Below are 19274 nucleotides of genomic sequence, written 5' to 3'. Positions count from 1 at the left end.
TGTAGAATTCTGATTTCAGTTAGAGGGTGGTTTTATGTGAACTTAGAATTTGCCTTGACTTATAGTCAGGGTAAGTTTTATATTCTATTTTCCTGGGATCACTCCTGAATGTGTCTTTGATTTGTTTGTGGAATATTTTTTTTCTAAAAAGAAGTGCTGGTTAACGCCAAATGTTTGCTCCCCTGTCATATATGTGGAGAAGGGGCGGTAGTCTGGCAGGTAGCTTGGGATTGACGAGAGGGAGAGAGATTGTCAGTCAAAGGAGCACTCCAGGCAACTCTGACCGGTGCGGGAAAGAGCATTTGTTTATTCCTGGAAATCACTGACTTGGAATTTCACTCTGGTCTCCAAAGCATCAGGGCATCTCAAAAATATTTTTCTTTTCCTCTGCAGGGAGGACTTTTCCTACTCATCCTTACTTTTCAGCACAGCTTGGGGCAGGGCAGCTGTCCCTCTTTAACCTCTTGAAAGCCTACTCGTTATTGGACAAAGAAGTGGGTTACTGTCAAGGGATCAGCTTTGTGGCCGGAGTCCTGCTCCTACACATGAGTGAAGAGCAAGCCTTTGAAATGCTGAAATTCCTCATGTATGACCTAGGCTTCCGCAAGCAGTACAGACCCGACATGATGTCACTACAGGTGAGATGATGTCGCTACACGGAGATTTTCCCAGAGATCCTAGCAGGAGCCTGCTTCTAGATTACAGTTCAGATCAAAAGAAAGTCTTTGAGCATGGATAGATGTAGAGGCCTGTTATAGTTCATGGTTTTAGTGTGGGATTTGCGACTTTGCTAAACCTTAAAGCGCATGACATTCATACGCAGGGTAACTTTTCCATAGTTTCTCACGTAAATAAATAAGCAATTCTAGGGGGTCCTCAGGTCTGTATTTCCTAAGTATGCTAGTTACCAGAGAAAGTATCAAGTTATCTTTATTCACATTCCTCATTTTGTCAGTTGAAAAGAATTGTAGATCTTTTGTTTGAAATCTGAAAATAAAATGTTTTATTCTTTTACTGTGAGTGCGTAAATGGCAGATATCTTGATCATGCTTCTTCTTGAACTTTCCATCACTGTCAGACAGCCCCTTATAAAAACAAGTGTTCAGAGTCAGCGGTGCTTTTTCAGTTGACTTTTCTTAGTGTGCTCGAAGAAGCAATGTTAAGATTTTTTAGTTAACTAGGGAGTATTCACCACCCTTGCCATCTTCAGCCTATTTCAGATTCTCTGTTTACACATTTCGTTTCTAGTTTAAACTTCACTTTCCTTAAAGTATTGGTTTCTAATGAGAAGTTTAAAGTTTATCTGTAGATATGATAAACAACCACTACCTTACAATTTAAAGCTTTTAGTTGTAAAAATATAAAGGAAGACTTTAAAGAGAAAAATGTCAGGATTCTCCTCCTTTGAAACGAGGTAGGCATGGTGCCCAGTTAGTCATAATATTATGCTTTAGATAAGAACAAAAATATTTTTAAAATGATTTTAAAATACACTTCTAATATACTTTTTCCTGGTTCCCAGTGATCAGTTTTTACATTTAATACTTCAGTTAACAACCCATGGGCAAAAAAAGACTTTGTTTCGCTTTCTGAATATTATAGTAAATGGTATTTTCTTGAGAGGATGAGTGGAGAGGGATTTTTTTCATTACTTCTTCAAGGTGAAATTCTTGGCAGGGAGATAGGGCTTTGCCGTCAGTGTTGGATTTCAGCTGTGAGTTCATAAGAGGGGGTGTTCACCAGGATACATGTATCAAATACAGTGATTCCTAGTTGATAACTGTTCATAGGTCTATAAACATTCCACAAGTGAAATAATAATGACTATAGAAGGTTTTTATTTTTTACTTTATTTCTAAGCAGTTTACTGTAGCATATTAGTTCAGAAGCATTTGGTGCCTTTGTAAAGAATTAAATAGCTCTGATTTTCAGAAGTAACACTTTGGGAGCTATCATTAAAAATTCAAAGAACGGAGAGTATCTGAGTAGCACACGGCCTTGGTTCGTAATTAAAAAGTTTAGATACAGCTATGGCTTTGAAAATGCAGTGATTTTTCAATTTAAAAATTCCTCATCAATTTAACCTTATAAAAATTCATTTAAATTGGATTTATACATTAATTTAATATATCTTGCAATTACCAAGAAATAGTTTATGTCCATAATTATGAAAATGAAGATGTTTTAAAATCTTTGGTGGCAGCATTCTTAAAGGCCACGAGACTGGGGACCTTATTCTGGGAGAGCAGAACTTTTTGATCCATAAAGTGAGATGCAACACTACTTTCTGGAGCAGATAGTATTTATTATCCAATCAGTATGACCTTCAAAAGTGGAAGCAACAGTGGGCTTGCAATCACGTGATAGGATTTCTGATTACCTGCCTGTGTCAGCTTGGGCCTTTCTGGCTATCTTCCTCAGTTACCTTATCTGTAAAGTGAGAGGATTGAAGTCTCTTTTAACTCCATCTCATCATGTTTTTTGTCTGCTGTTCTCCGTGTAAAGTGTAAAGCATTAAATCTTTTTTGTCTGAAGCCTCTGGTCTCTGCTTTTTTCCATCTTCTCTTCCCCTCCCGCTGCGTCTCCCTTTCCCAGTTCTGTCTCTTCCATCTGAGGATTTGCCATGTTATCCATGAGGTAGAAGGGGAGAATGATTTAGTCCTAGCAAAAAGTATCATATTATTAAAGTTTTCTTTGAAGGGAGACTGAATTGCGTTTTCATTTGTCCTTTTCAAAAGAAATTTAATGTAAATATACCTTGAAGGAAGACGTGTTCTTAACCCTTAGTTTAGAATGTAGGAAAAAGTAAGGTCCTTTTAAAAAAATTAAACATTGAGGTATTGCTTTGTGTTACGATCAGAGCTTAGCAAGAACAGGATGCTTTTGATGATAGACTTTTTTTTTTCTATTTTATTTATTTATTTCTTTTATTGAGTTATAGTCATTTTACAATGTTCAATGTCAAAATCCAGTGTAGAGCACAATTTTTCAGTTATACATGAACATACATACATTTATTGTCACATTCTCTTTTGCTGTGAACCACCAGAAGACCCTGTATATATTTCCCTGTGCCACAGAGTACAATCTTGTTTATCTGTTCTACATTTTGAAATCCCAGTCCCTTCCTACCCCACTTTCTTTTTATTTTGCTAATTAGACTTTTTTGATTTTTGTGCAAAATACCAATTTTATTGATAGGGCCCAGTGTGTCCAGTTTCTAAGTTGTAAATGGCCTAAGGGAAATACATGATTTTTTTTCAACAGGACTTAATGAGGTTATAATCTCATTTTTTTAAACGTCTTTGTTTGACTGTAGCTAAGCTTCTTTGTTTTATAGCTATGACTTCTGTGGCTCCTTAATTCTTTCCTTTTACAATTTGTATGGAACCTTGGTTTCCACGGATACGTGCTGTAAGGGTCAAATAATTTGCTGTGTTTATGTCTAGTTCTTAGATTTTTAGTTTTGTGTTCTGAAAACAATAGTTGTTGAATTGCCAATATAATTGGTTATTTTAATGTATTTTTATAGAGCTATTTAAGGATGATATTTTGATGATATCTTCTAGAGAAAGAAGTTTTGCTAGATTTTATAAAATATTGTATATATTTTACACCAAAATATTAAGCTTACAGAACTGATCGAGGACTCAATACTCAATCCATGACTGTGAAGATAAACATTTAAATTAATCCACAATTCACAAATTTGCTTATTATTTGCTACTGCTTTACTTTTAGCTACCACTGATGTAAGAGTTTCAAAGTTGTTACAAGCTGTCTCTATATTGTTCTTTTTTTTTTTGAAATATGAGCAATCAACTCAGTAGCCAAGTGAAATAATTCCTTCTTTCAATCCTAGAAGCATTCCAGCTGTATTTTTTGCTTTAATCTCCTTTGTCAAGAAAAATATGCTGCAGGACTACTTTGGATGTTAGACGTCACAGCTCAAGCTTCTGGCTCCATAACCTGCTGAGCCTAGCAGTGTCCTAGCAGTGTCCCGGCAGTGCAGGTATCCTGCCGGTCTAAGCCAGAGGCTTCCATCACCAACAGCTGCTGGGCCCAGCAGGGGGAAGACGCGCTGTGCTTCTGAACTGAATGTGGTAGATTCTTTAGCATGGAAGCTTCTCTGGAATTGGTCTGAAATCAGAATGGACTTTTCCATGAGCGTCCTCAGGCAGGACAGTTCTGATTAAATTCCAAAAGCAAGGCCTTCCTACACGAGGAAAAGTGACCATTTCCATGGGTTATATGTGACACCAAAACACCCACGAGAGAGAATCTTGCTCAGTTGTCATAGACAGACTTACAGTGACTTGCCTTCAGTTAAATGAACTTGGATTTCAGGATCAACTTTAACATAATAATAAAAATAAAACACTACTACTTTGATTTACTGAATATATGTGAATTTGTTATTAAATATTAGAGTAATAAAATGAAAGTTAGTATATTTTATGTCCACTCAGATAAATGCACAATATTTTATTTTTCTTCTTTGAATTAACTTTAGATTCAGATGTACCAGCTGTCCAGGCTCCTTCATGACTACCACAGAGATCTCTACAATCATCTGGAAGAAAATGAAATCAGCCCCAGTCTCTATGCTGCCCCCTGGTTCCTCACATTGTTTGCCTCTCAGTTTCCACTAGGATTTGTAGCCAGAGTTTTTGGTAAGAGATGGCAATGGCCAAGTGGAACAGTGTTACTGATTCCAAGAGATGTGCTTCTAGCCAGGTGGGGCGCCCGTTGTTTTATCAGGCGTTGCACAGAAGAGCAGATTGCTGGTGGAATTTGATAAATACACCTGGCTCTCTTCTGAGAGTGATTTGAAACCATATTGGTCTTAAAATTGAAATTAAAAGGGAAAGGAGCAGAACTGAGCCTCTGTGTTTGAGTAATCTTATTTTCACTTACACCTAAAACTCAGAGTATAATTTGTAAAAAATCTGAATGAAGGACTTTATAATTTTTCAGATTTTTATACATATCTTTCCTACCCCTGTCTTTTCTTTTTTTGTTGTTTTCTTCCTTCCCTATTGTCCTCCTCCACCTGGACTCAAAACACAGAGAAACATGTGCTCTGACTGGGTCAAAGGAAGTCCTGATATTTAATGTTATTTCTAATGGCATTTCTTAATGTGACTTCTTGTTGTTAATAAGGTAACTGAAAGCCCTGTTTCAATGCTTAAGTGACCCCTCTTTCATGCTGGTGCTGTGGCGGTCCCCATCTCTGAGACAGGGTGACTCAGGGAAAAGCGTGAGGTGCGGGGGGTTGGGCCCGGGGCAAGGTGCTGAGTTGCAGCCTTGGTGCACAGTGTTAGGCGCCAGGAATAAAAAGAGAGTATGACGTGGTTTATGCTCCCTTTGGGGGGGCCCCTAAATCTATTCCCAAGTCTTTAGTTAGGTTTGTCTAAATCCATAATTTAAAAAGCAGTTCTGTTTTGTTTTTTTAAACAGCACTTTACTGGAGGCTCGTTCTAACATTTAGACCTCAGTGACCTCAGAATTCAGAAAAGTCTCCACAGTCGTCTGTATTTTGCTCTGGGGGATAGGAATGATGCTGTCAGCTCTACGATAGCTGCTCCATCCTTTCCTTTGTATTTAGTGAAGAACAGAGACTGTCAGGAAAGGGGAAAGATGCAGGAGCAAGAATGACCACGTTTGAAGTGACTGACAGTTCCCCCATTTTTAACAACTCCCTTTTGTTTATTGTTGATTGCAGAGTGGCATGCATTGAGAGGAACTCTCATACAAAAGTGCTTAGTACTTTTCGAAACTATTGCATGTTGGTATTTCTTAGGATGCAGAGTTCAGAGTTAGAGTAGCTTTTCTTTACCTCTGTTTTAGGTTATATATTGTCCTTTTCTTTTAGACTTTTTTTTTTAATTCCCTGCCTTAGTACAGGTTTAATTACATATTAACTGGTTCATTTACTTTTTTATGATGGTAATGAGAGTTTAAATTGTCCTAAATGGTTACATTGATTTGTTTTTGTTTTCCCCTTGTGAAGAAAAATCTAAATATCAATTGAATAAGTGTTTTTGAAGTATACCTACTTTCTATTAAATTTGCCATTAAAAATTATAAATACATAGACAAACGGATATACTTTTATTTTTCTTTTTACCCTGGTCTTTTCTGAGATTCCTGAAAAAGTAAGAAGAATATTTAAGCGTCTGTTTATTTCTTTAAGTCATATTATTATTAATTTCAAATCTAGGTGATTTTGACCAGTTTTCTTTTACAAAATATTCTGTAGTTATGGTCCAGTAATTAAAACAACAACTACACACACACACAAAGCCACACACACACAAAAACCACTAGCACAAAGAGGACGCTTTTTACATAGTAGATACATAATTTTGATCATGAAAATTATCTCTCTTCTTCCAGATATTATTTTTCTCCAGGGAACCGAAGTTATATTTAAGGTTGCCCTCAGCCTGCTGAGCAACCAAGAATCACTCATAATGGAATGTGAAAACTTTGAAAATATTGTCGAATTCCTTAAAAACATGCTACCTGATATGAATACATCTGAAATGGAAAAAATTATCACCCAGGTATGAGTCAAATGGTAATAATAAGATACAAGATTATACAATAGTTTCTCTACTAATTTTAAGTGTTTTAACATAAAGATGTAGTTTTGCTTGACAAGTTTTTCTTTTTATTGGATCGATATATTTTATTTAGAAGTGAGACAACTGTGCAGTTTCTTCATCATGACAGCACAATCTGTGTGGCTCTGCACAGGCAGAGTGGTTCAGTGCTATATGAGTTTTTCAGGACCAATAGTAGGACTGAAGAAAGAACTGACAGAGTTAGAAAGATCTAATAAATAAATAAGATGAGCCTTGCTTACCTTTGTAATATTGTTAATTCTGTCTTCAAATATGTAAGCAGTATGTGTGACAAGAGTCTAGAGTTTGGAATTAGTCTTCTAGCTCTTTTATTAGTCGTTGGCTTGCACACATCACCCTAGTCTTCTGAACCCCAGGATTCTCACCTCCAAAATGGGACAGTACTGATCCAAGAGGTTTTGTGAGGTTTAAATGAGAATTGATGTAGCAGTCCAGGTCCCTTGCAGGAACAGAATCTACCTGCAATGATTTCAAGTGAAGGTACTACTTGTAGGGATGTGGGCAGGGTTAAGAGAACCAGACACAGATGTCCAGGTGCCCAGGAACTAGTAACAGAGGGAAACTGTTCATACTGGTGGAGCTGCGTCAGGAGGAGGAGGATATGATGGTGTACCAGGCCCAGTGAGTGCCGGGACTCTGGAGGAACGCTCTCTGGAGGTCCTTGTGCTCTTGGTGAGCCAGACAGGGAAGGAGCAGGGAAGAAGTGCCCAGCCTCTTTCTCCTGCCCCTTTTGATCTCCTGATGACCTTTCCCACTAGCCATACCCAACCAGAAGCCAGCAGGAAGGAAGGTGTGGGGAATGCAGGTCACAGGGTCTGCCTTCCAGGAAAGAGTGGAATGGATGAGGGCAGAGAGTGGAGTTGGGAAGCAAATGAAGAGTAATCAGTACATCATATATCTAGTCCCTTGCTCTTCATCGGGACCAGGTAAGTAGCAGGTATATATTGTTATTCAGATGACATGAATAAACAAGACCAAATTTGCAGATAAAGCAGTCAGGTCTTATGAGTATTTGACAAAATTTACCACTTTCCTAGAGGCATTTGGGATAGCAGATAAAAGACAGAGTTTAGAGCAAGAGAAAGGCAGTTTGAGATTTGTGCTGGTGTCCAGCTGTCTATTAGCTGTGTGACTTTTTGGGCAAGTCACAACCTCTCTGAGTCACAGCTTCCTCTTGTACAAAATGAGAATAACATATTGTTTTTAGGGCCAAATGTAATCAAATTCAGTTGAGGAATTTGTAGACTAAAATTCACTCTATAACAAGAAGATTAATGATATTGTTACATGAGAAACTTTCTTTCCAGTACATGGATTCAAAATCACAAGCAGATTATTCTGTAAGTATCTATGTATAGTTTTTATTTGTTACAATGCTCTGGAAACTGAAACATATAACTTTTACTTATATATTCACTTGTTTACTAGTTCTTTAGAAATATCTTTTTGGACTGGCAAGCAGTCAGAGATTATATGTTTAGAGAGAAATGATACCTGATTTGAAATCCAGTCACCTCTCTCCTACAATTATTGGGGGAGTTTACTAGCTTTAGAGATTATTACTAGGATTAATGGGTAGAATTTATAGGCTGATAGATTTGGATTTGATATTAGAGAGAATTTTCTAACAAACAGAGTCCATTAACTAAGGATGGACTGTTGATATTAAAGGAGACTTTGATGAGTTTTATTTATGGTCACTGTAAAAAATGCAAATAATGCAGAACAGCACAAAGAAGAAGGTAAAAGTAACTACAGATCTCAACACATTGAGATTTAAAACCTTCTAAACATCCTTTACAATCTCTCTTTAATTATATACACATAAATATGGATACAGTTTTACTTAAGTGAAGTCATACTGTATGTGCTATTGTGTAATGGTTTTGTATTAGAATATTTGTAGAGTATTGGACATTTTTCTATGCCAATAAATACAGATCTATGTCATCATTTTTAATGCTTCTGTAGTAGTCCATTGTGTTCATATCCACTAGGTAGGGAAAAAATGATGCTAGTTTGAGTGGGATAGCCAGGTTGTCTCGAAATATCATGTAAATTCTTAAGTTTGGGTATCTAACAGTAGTAAGATAAATAAGCAAGTGAGATTTTTTGTGACGTCTTCTCTTCCTACCGTGTTAGTGTAGGTACCATTGCTTAAGTGATAGCGGCTGCCTCGTGTTCCCTCGCATGTTTAGACTAAGGAGGGGGTTACCTGTCCTCTAACTTCTAAGAAAGCTGTCTTCTTACTTGGTGGCAATATGGAAGAGCACAGGCAGCCCTGATTAAACCCTCCATCTCTGCACAGTGCTCTGGGCATACAATTTTGAAGATTCTCTCTATGGTAGGCTACATCAGTGACTCCTGAGAGGCTCACATGGATGAGCAAATGGATGGAAATACTTAGTATAAGACCTTCCTGTCCCACTGACAAATAATTAGAAGGGCTTTTGGTCTCATTATTATAGAAATACCCTATGCAACTTTTCTTACTAATCAGCAAAGATTATCTCTAACTCAGATAAGAGTTACTCAGTAACTAGTGTTGTTTATTTGGTATGCTACGTTTTGGGAGATCGTTTCTAGATTATGAATATTTTGGTTGCAAAATGCCTTTGAACATTAACTTTTTCTAGTGTCTTGGCCTCATCATGAGAATGCGTCAGTTGTATAGAAATCATCTGTTATCCTTTGATAATCACCCTTATTATTCTGCCTTTCAGTATGTCCCACCGTTCCTCACTGATGAGTATTTGGAAATTCACATGAAGTATGCTAGACACACAGACTGTATTTTGGTTCACATACTGAAGGTCAGACTAACCATTGGTGTTTTCGCGGCAGGTTTTTGAGATGGATATTTCTAAACAGTTACACGCCTATGAGGTGGAGTATCACGTGCTGCAGGATGAGCTCCAGGAATCTTCATATGAGGATAGTGAGCCTCTGGAGAAATTGGAGAGGGCCAATAGCCAGCTGAAAAGACAAAACATGGACCTTCTAGAAAAATTACAGGTAAAGAGATAACGATGTGACAAAAACAAAACAAAAAACCAAAAATGCTTGGATGCCTCCTGCCTGCACAGAAGGAAGGAAAGAGCTGTGACGTGGATTGAACCATTGCTGACTGCGGTCCTGGATATCAGACGGTATCCAAGTGCTCTGGGGGCTGCAAATACACGTGTCAATTTAAATATCAGTTGGGAGATACAATGTACTCTCAAAAAACAGTGAAATGACCATTCAAAGCAGAATCTGGAGAGGGGAGGGTATAGTTCAAGTGGTAGGATGCATGCTTAGCATGCATGAGGTCCTGGGTTCAATCCCCAGTACTTCCTCGAAAAATAAATAAATAAGTAAGCCTAATTACCTGCCCCCACTTTAAAAAAAAAAGAGAAAGAAAACTACAGGGGGAAAAAACAGAATCTAGTTCAATACTTACTGAGTATTGCACATGTTTGGTTTAATTTCAAGGGTGGAGGGATTGACTATAGGAGATAGGGAAAACTCTGGGGGACTTGGGGCTTGAGCTGGACTCCCAGTGGGTGGTGGGAAAAATGAGTGAGGAGGAGGGGGCTGTATAAATAAGGAGGCTGTGGCAGAGCAGCAGAGGAGGCTTAATTGAACATCAGTTGAAGCTTTATGTTGGGGAGAGGTAGGACAAACATGATGGAGAAGAACTGTAGATAACTTTCAGCATCAAGCAGAACATGGCTTTAATCATGTTGAGAAGGAAATCTCTCCATGTTTTGAACTGTACTTTGGATCAATCTGGAAACCTTGATGAGGACAGATGAGGATGGGGAGAGAAGATAGGGAGACCAGCTAGCAATTGTTTGTGGAAACCTGACTGCGGATGACAGTGACCATCTAGAGTAAAACTCACAGAAATGAAAAGAAAAGGAGACTTTGCATTGCTCTAATAGTGATATCGAACAGCTTTTCATGTGCCTGTTGGCCATTTGTATGTCTTCTTTGGAGAAATGTCTGTTTAGGCCTTTTTGCCCACTTTTTGATTGGGTTGTTTGCTTGTTTGTTTGTTTTTAATATTAGGCTGTATAAGCTGTCTGTTTATTTTGGAAATTAATCCGTTGTCTGTAGCATCATTTGCAAATATTTTCTCCGAGTTTGTATGTTGCCTTTTCATTTTGTTCATGGTCTCCTTTGCTGTGCAAAAGCTTTTATGTTTAATTAGGTCCCATTTGTTTATTTTTATTTTTATTTCCATTATGTTAGAAGATGGATCCAAAAAAATATTGCTGAGACTTATGTCAAAGAGTGTTCTGCCTGTGTTTTCCCCTAAGAGTTTTAGAGTATCTGGTCTTAGATTTAGGTCTTTAATCCATTTTAAGTTTATCTTTGTATATGATGTTAGAGAATGTTCTAATTTCATTGTTTTACTTGTAGCTGTCCAGTTTTCCCAGCACCACTTATTGAAGAGATTATCTTTTCTCCATTGTATGGGCTCTGGCCCATAGAAAATTTTATGCCTTTTCCTATTCAAAAAAAAAAAAAAAAGCTAACATTGTCTATTTTCAGAAAGAAAAATAAACAGTTGGGGTATTGTCCCTTACTACCAGGATGTTTCAGTGGTGATTAATAGAGTACTTCCTTACTAGGGAAAGTGGGTTTGCACCTGGTTTATATTATAATGATTTTTATTAATGGTTACAAATTTTTCATTAGCAGTTCAATGTGGTCATCATCTCTGGGTTCTATGTGGGCACACGTTACACCCTTAAAAACTGACAGGATCCCAAGTATGTGTAGAGAAAACCTTTCATGTCCAGTCAGAGGGCAAAAAGCCTCTTTTAGTATCTCAGGGCAGTGTCAGGAATCTTCTTTCTCTGTGTCAGATCCTGTTCACCACAGGAGAATACTCCGTGTATGGAGTGAGGACCCACAACCACTGTGGGATTTGATTTAATATTGCATTTTTGGTGTATTCAGTGAAATGAGATGTATTTTGTTAGTACCCTAGTTATATTTTTGAGAAACCTAAAAAAATACCCATTTCATGGAAGGTTTCAAAGTATTTGCTTCATATACTATTTTATTAAGTAATAAGACATGATTAGTTAATATATGTAAGATCTGGCTGCTGTTGTGATGAAGAACCAAAATCTTCAAATTTTTGATTTGGAGGATTTTGTTTTTTGCCTCAAACAGATAGCCCATGCTAAAATCCAGACCTTGGAATCCAACCTGGAAAATCTTTTAACCAGAGAGACCAAAATGAAGTCTTTGATCCGGACCCTGGAACAGGAGAAAACAGCTTATCAAAAGGCAGTGGAGCAGATCCGGAGGCTGCTGCCAGCAGATGCTCTGGCCAATTGTGAACCACTGCTGAGAGACTTAAACTGCAACCCTAACAACAAAGCCAAGACAGGAAACAAGCCATAACGGAAGATGTACCATCCCAGCAGGAAGTGCTCTGAGGGTGCTTCAGATGGGAGGAGCCTGCGTGCTGCTGGTCCAGCGATGGACGCCAGAGCTGGCAGAACCACTGAGTTGGTTCTCAGCCCAGTCAGAGCTGGGGGTCCTTGCTCTCCTTAGAGCATGCCAGTTCTTAACCATTGTACATATGTAGACTGGCTTTTTTTTCTTTGCTGTCCTTGTTGGCTATGTACATATATATAAAAATGGACAGAAAGAGTTCATGCTTTCAGATAAAAGGAGTAGGTGTATATTTAGAGCAATTTTTTTTTTAATCAAAAACTTCATGAAATCCACTCCAAAGGGAATTTAAAGTGAATTTCCCCTTGGACACATGTGAAATCATTTTGTCTTTGTAGTGAAACAAAGCTAGAACATCTTTGTATATTGAAATATACTTGAAAAAAATGAATGTATTTTTTTCTCCAAAGAAAAGCATGTTTCACTCAGTGGTGGGGAGGTGGAAACATTTGTGTAGCTTTATGTGTATCTGTCTTAAAATCTACTGACATTATAGATTTGAGGAAAATGACTGCCAGTCAAGCTCCAGGGTTTTTCAGGAAAGCAGGGGCCTTTCCCCTGCTGCCTGCTTTGTGCCAACTAGCATGTTGCATCTACATGCATTTTGAGTCTGGACAGGCATTACTTTAGGTGTGTGTAAGAAGGCAAGACATTGTGGCAGAGTCTGCCCACCCAGCTCGAGAGAATGTTACTAATTTTCTAGCAAATTTGACCAGCAGGGTTACTTAACTAAAAATATCAGTCCTAAAAAATATAATTTAGGACCTAAATTGTCTAGATCAACTTTCTACCTTTTCATTTAAATTACTCCTACAGTTGTGAACGAACATCCCTTGACTTAGTGCCTCAGTCGGTGACAAGGATTTGCCATTTGCTTTCAAAATGTGGGAGCTCTTACTGTAGTTCTCTCTACCTTAAATGATGGATAAGGAAATACAATTATGATTGGTTTTCGAAAGATGATGTACTGTGTTGAGCTTTTTTTTTTTTTTTTGCCAATTGGCAGGTCTGATAAACTCATAATCATCTTCCCCTCCCATGTGACAATTCCTGAGAACTGTGGAATGTTTATAACGAACTGTTGAAGTTCACTGGAAGGGAAGGGGAAAGCCCTTCTAAAGCCTACAATTCTGCCTATGAACCCCCAACTTTCTCAGCCTGCAGATAGATTATTAGAGGACATCATGCATGCTGGGTGTATGGAAGGCAGGAAATTTTTAAAGAACACAAGGAATTTCTCCATGTCAGAGATGACGGTATGATAGTGCCTTGGAAAGTCAATGCAGCGTTTTTGCCTTTCCAAACAATAGTTCTCATCACTGCTTTTTTGCAGGACTCATATTATCGCAGATGGATTTTGCAGGACTCATATTATCGCAGATGGATTATCTGGGATACTTTTCTTCAAAGGGAGTTTGTTATACACAAGCTACAATGTTTTATGATACAGTAGAGGAATAAAGCTCTGAAGGTTTCCGAAAACCTTGATTAGCAGATGAGAAACATCTGAAACCCCCTCTACATCATTAGTGTAATTGTAATGACTCGTTACCAATCATCATACCCTCGAATCCAGGCAGTTTCTCAAAAGAAAACAATGTCTTATTAGTAAAGTCCATGTAGTTTCTAGGTTCTAGAAAATGCTGATTCTAATTACCCCGCTCAGTTGGGGCTACCAACTGTTTTGTTGCTTGAATTTCCCTCCAATTTCTTTTTTTTTTGTAGGGGAGGTTTCTTTTTTTATGAGGAATATGGCAGATATTATCTGGTTACTGCTTGGTGATGAAAATTACCTGTGTGTCATACACAGGTGGTAGCTAGGGACTCTTCAAGTTGGGAAAAGAAATGTTTCCTTTCAGTTGTACGGTTTAAAGTAAATTTTATTCTGGATGTTCAAAGTCAATGTTATGAATTGTACTATGGTGTTCAGAGCTTAAGTAGTCTTGGATACAGTGTTTCTTTTGAAAATGATTTTTCTTTTTCTTTTGTGATCTTTTAAATGTTGCACCAATTATGCTTCATATATTGTTACATCTTCATCAGATTAATGTAATGTCTAGTTCATTTCCAGTAAATACATTGCTACAATTTCCTTGGCTTACTGGTTTTACTTTTGTTTGTAGTAAAACAGAAGAAAGTCTTGGTTAGAGTCCTTTACAAAATCTGCATGCATGGGTTGGATTGTTGCTGCTTAAAATTTGCTCACTGATAATTCTTTGAATCAGAGACAACAAAGATAACTTTTAGAAAATTTATACATCATCGGTTACCAGTTTTCAACTTCTTTCCCAGTGGAGCCTTTTGCTGATAAATAGAAAAAGACAACCACACTGACAGATTTGCATTATACCCTTCTTGTTTTTTTTATGCCCTGTAATAGATAGCAAGGGAGAAAAAGAGGATAAGAAAATACGAAGTTTAAAAATCGTGTTAGCTCCCGGTTTTTAAAGGATTAAGGGCACTTATTGATGGATATGATGTGAATGTATTTACATGAAATACATATGTTCAGAATATTTTCAAGCATGTTTGTAATTCAATAAAAGGATATTGTATCTTCTTGCTAACTTTAAGACTAAAACTTTTAAATATTTTGCCCAACATGTAGTAGTTAAACATTCTGAGGAATCAGTGTAGGCTTAAGTAGCGTAGTCTCTTAATATCAATGCTAATTTATCCATTTTATCACCATCTCTCCTCCCTGTGCTAGATTACCAGTAGGAAATCTGCCATCTGAATTATTTAGTCTTCTACCATGATGTGTCGCTCTTACTAGCCATGATGTTTTGAAAAAAGTACTGGATTTAAGGTAGGAGGTTTTGGTTCCACCACTTTTATTTATTCATTCAACAAATAGTTTTTGTAAGCCAAGCTAGATGCCAGGTATTCAGAAGTGGAGAAGATACAGTCCTTGTCCTCAGTGAGCTTGTGGTGTAGTGGCAAGGGGATAATTAGAAAACGGGAGAGTTTATTTTAACAGGTATGCGAAGTAATCCAGACCAGGCTCATCACATCAAGCTGACAGGAGGGGCGAGCAGCACTTTGGAGTGTGTGGCAAGTACCAGAGAAGTGAGGCTTGCCCCGAGCCTAGAAGAGCCAGCAGAAGTGGAGCCCGCTTGTGCTCGGCAGTAGATGAATGAGAGAGGATAGTGTATTTCTGAAATCATAGCTCACTCCTAGTCCCGAAGTATAGTTAGTATTCCCACAGGAGAGCGGTGGGAGACATCTGACAAACCCAGGCTGTATCATGAAGTTCGTAGTAGACTTTGTGAAGGAGTTTCAACTCTGCTAGAGAGAAAAGGGAGCCATTAAAGGCCAGTAAGCTTTTTTCTCTAATCCATTTAATACATCTGGACAGAAATTAAGGACTGAGAGACTGCAGTTAGGTGAATGCCATCAAAATCTAGTCGGCCCAGCCAATCCCCCAAACCAAAAAAAAAAAAAAGAGAGAGAGAAAATCCTAGTATATGGCTGTGGCCTTGGGAAAAAGCAAGTCAGCCTAGACTGATACAGTTGGTCACTGAAACCTGCTAGTTTCGTTTGCTAAATAATTGTCCATTCCCACCTGAAATCAAGGGTAGTCATTAACCTGTAACTTGTTTAATAAATAATGAACTTAACCTGCCCTCGCTGATCAAGCTCACTTCAATTGTTTTTATACAAAAACTTGCCTGTCCTCCAAGCAAGTAGTAAGACCTTTGCCCAAGTGGTTGTTCAGGAACTTGGAGTCAGCTGTGCCTGGTTAGAGCTCCAGCTGGTTAAGACTGGCTGGGACCAACAAACCTCCTATTGGGTAAATCCAAGTGTATGACCCATGACCTTTTGACGTCAGAGGGCCCAAAACTCCACCCCCAGGGCGTGCGCCCTGTGTTCCGTGTAGCTTAGCTGCGCCTGCGCAGTATGAGGAGTTCGCCATCTTTTCCTCATCTTCCAATCACCAGGATCCCCACGCCTCAGCTTTATCCCGTAAGTACCTCTGGCTTCTCGGGTTCTGGGAGGTGGATTTGAGGCTGCTTTGACATCTCGCTTTCCCATCTCGTGGAAAAACCCCTTGTCTGCTGCAAACCTCGGCGTCTCAGTGTTTGGCTTGCTGCGCATCTGGCAAATGAACCTGGTTCCGTGAAGCGACGCCCCCACCGCTATTGCAGGTACCTTAGTTTATTTCTTTGCTCTGGTGGGTTAAACTGAGACCGGCCCCCTTTTCTAGGGGCTCCTAAGCCACAGTTACTGAGCTGCTTGGTGTTTGTTTTGTTGAATGAGAACTGCAAGCCAGATGGGGTGGAGCGAGTCAAAGAGGGGAAGGACCTGGGAGAGGCGAAAAGCTGGAAGCCCAGGAAAAGAGAGACAGAAGAGGTGTTGAGTGGAGGTTTTGGGGACCAATGCTGGTGGCTCCAGCAGCCTAGTCTCCCTCCAATTTACCCATGACTTTCAGTATTATGTCAGTTTCCTGGTGCTCCGCATGATGGAACCGGGTTTGCTTTGCACCTGCTTCAAGGTGAGTGCAGCAAGCACCAGAGGGCCAAAGGGAACCTGCCCAAATATGCTTTACCATCTTTTGCCTGGACTGCTCTCCCTTCAGGCAGAGCGACCTTCCTGAAACATAAACCTCACCAAGTTTATCCTCAGTTTAAAACTCTTTAAAGGCTCTCCTTTCTTCCCAGAATTTTCCAGTCTTTGTGATGATACATTCAGCCTTTCTTGAATGCATCCCTGGTAACCTGTCTAGCTTGGGCTCCTGCCTTGTCCTCTGCTCGGCTCAAATTGTTAAGCTCCATCTTGTTTCCTGAACCAGCCATCCTGCTTTGCACTGGCTGCTGCTTGTCCTGGAGGCTGGGGTGGGGGTGGTCTGGGAGCCCTCCTTTCTTCCTGCTCTTCGTCTGGTCCTCTTCAGGACACAACGAGGTCTGTGTTGTGGGATGAACACCCCAACTATAAGCCAGGGTGTAGTGTCACAGCATTCGTCATCCCAGGTGACACTTCACTGCTGACACTTCAGATATCTCAGCACCGCCAGATGGGATTATGCATATTAAAAAAGCTAACATCCATTACCCTGTTTAAAAAAAAATCCATGCTTATGGATTTTAGGTAAATTGAGAGGTAGGTGTAATTTGATTCAGCATCATATGTTTCTTGGTGGCTTAGTATGTGGGTCAGGTACTTTGCCAGATGTTGAGACCTCAGAAATGTCTCTCCTAGTGGCTTCTTTGAGTAAGTTCTTACCTGACAAATTCACAGTTCTTATTAAAAAAAAAAAAATCAGAATGTGATTACAGAGTGACACTTTGTAAATTGTCAAAGAACTCTAGTGCTTTACCTTTTAACATAAATATGTACTATGTGCTATATATGATTTATATCATATACAGTATATTACATTCCACCTTAAATATATTACAATATATGCTACAAATGTAATAGGGCTATTACATTGCCTAATTCAGGAACATTATTTACAAGACTACAGTATGAATGGTGCTCCCTGGGAGCTGTGTAATACAACAGTTGATAAAATATATTACATATTAAACATTATACATGTACATATTATACTGAGAACTGAGACCACATATCCCACACAGCTTATGGTCTACATTAACATGATTTTACTATTGCATTGTGTTTTATTGGCATAATGTTACTATTCTGGGAGACTCTTATCCAGACAAATGATTGTTCATTACAGGAACATCACAAAAGGCTCTTAAACACTTCAATAGACAATTTACACCCCGAGACTCTTTGGATCTCTCACCTCAAAATTCTCACTTGCTCTTTCACCAGTCTTAAACTATTACATCATGATCTTGACCCAGACTCAAGCTTCACTTCGAAATACTCACCTTAAACTAAACTTGGCTTCTGAGATACAACCAAATCTATGCAGTGCTGGTCTCCCTTATTGTGATAATAAACTCAGTTCTGTTTTATCAACAGGTTGTTTTGGTGACATTTGGGAGCTACTGGGCATTCAGTAGTACTGTCTGTTCTATACACATGTACTTCATAGCACACATGCTGTTATTTTCTCTTTTTCCTTCTGTTATCTCACGCTGAATTTCTGTTTTCTTACTCTGGTCCCCTTTTCCCTAAGCCGTGTTTTGTCTCAGGTGTCTCTAATTCCAATCAACACGTCATACCATAATTTGTGATTCCGAAGAATAAAGTAAGTGTTGGCCTTCCTAGATAACAATATAAAGCCAAAAAAAAAAAAAAGTTTGGTTTGAACTGTTTTATTTACTATCATGGGTAAGGTCTGTAAATGTCAATACCTGGGCATTTCAAGGAGGTATCTCTGAAAACCTCATATAAAGGCAATACAAAATTCTTTAAAGTGAAATCAGCAACTTTGCTCTCATCTGTAAGGTTACTTTTGATAGAATAGCCTCTGGGTCTGAAAGCCTCAACTGTGATCTAATTGAATATGTTTGCATAGCAAAAGAATGATTAATCAGAAGAGGATTGATTGGCCTTGGAAAGACAGAAGAGAGAAAACCAGGCAGGTTTTGGCAGTCCAGCAAAGGGAACCTTAGCCAAGACCCCTGGCAAGGTTGTTCTCATTGTTCAAACAGATTCAGGGAGGCCTCCAAGTCCAAGCTTTCTTGCTCCTCTGACAAGTCAGTCTCTATTGTGAGACTGATGTGTCTATGTTGGACAGAGGCCCCGCACATCCAGTTCATTGTACTCCCCTTGTTTGAATGTATGTTCTAAGAGCAGCCTTCCATTTATGATTTATCGTTTCTGTCCTGGGGGCTAGGCTAGTTATAAAAGCGCAAATATTCAAGTCTCTACGAGTCTGTTTTTTCTATTAAGCTGAAAAAGCGATTCTGAGTTTTTTAAATTGTAAAATACACATAACATTTACCATTGTAATCATTAAGTTTACAGTTCAGTAGCACGAAGTATTCTCCTTGTGCAACCCTCACTACCATCCATCCATGGAACTCCTCTCATCTTGCAAAACTGAAGCTCTGTACCTTTTAAACAGTGATTCCACATTCTCCCTCTTCCCAGCCACTGGCAACTGCCTTTCTACTGAATTTGACTCCTTTAGTACTTCAATATAGGCGGAATCAGACAGTATTTGTTTTTATAACTGGCTTATTTCATGTAGCATAATGTCTTCGAGGATCTTCCATATTGTAGCATAACCAAAATTTCTTTCCT

At 38.7% G+C, this 19274-nt stretch overlaps 1 protein-coding gene and 1 long non-coding RNA gene across 10 annotated transcripts in view; one reads left to right on the top strand and one right to left on the bottom strand.

The window, feature by feature from the left end:
- Positions 1–14195, top strand: part of TBC1D4 (TBC1 domain family member 4) — a 208775-nt gene extending 194580 nt beyond the window's left edge. For all 9 annotated transcript variants that reach the window (XM_072976393.1, XM_072976394.1, XM_072976395.1 and 6 more), the window contains 5 exons: positions 394–638; positions 4514–4673; positions 6400–6569; positions 9495–9665; positions 11820–14195. In XM_072976393.1, the coding sequence (XP_072832494.1) occupies positions 394–638; positions 4514–4673; positions 6400–6569; positions 9495–9665; positions 11820–12053 (980 nt within the window). In that variant the 3' untranslated portion in view covers positions 12054–14195. The remainder of the gene's footprint in view (positions 1–393; positions 639–4513; positions 4674–6399; positions 6570–9494; positions 9666–11819) is intronic.
- A 722-nt stretch (positions 14196–14917) lies between these two features.
- LOC140685523 (uncharacterized) lies at positions 14918–15866 on the bottom strand. Its single transcript, XR_012058775.1, has 2 exons — positions 15779–15866; positions 14918–15392 (listed from the first exon to the last, which is right to left on the bottom strand). It is a non-coding gene; the product is annotated as an uncharacterized lncRNA (long non-coding RNA).
- Between the last annotated feature and the right edge of the window lie 3408 nt (positions 15867–19274).

The sequence above is a fragment of the Vicugna pacos genome, chromosome 14, assembly GCF_048564905.1.
Source record: "Vicugna pacos chromosome 14, VicPac4, whole genome shotgun sequence".
NCBI lineage: Eukaryota > Metazoa > Chordata > Mammalia > Artiodactyla > Camelidae > Vicugna > Vicugna pacos.
The sequence above is the reverse complement of the archived record's forward strand: the minus strand, read 5'-3'. Positions and strand labels throughout refer to the sequence as shown.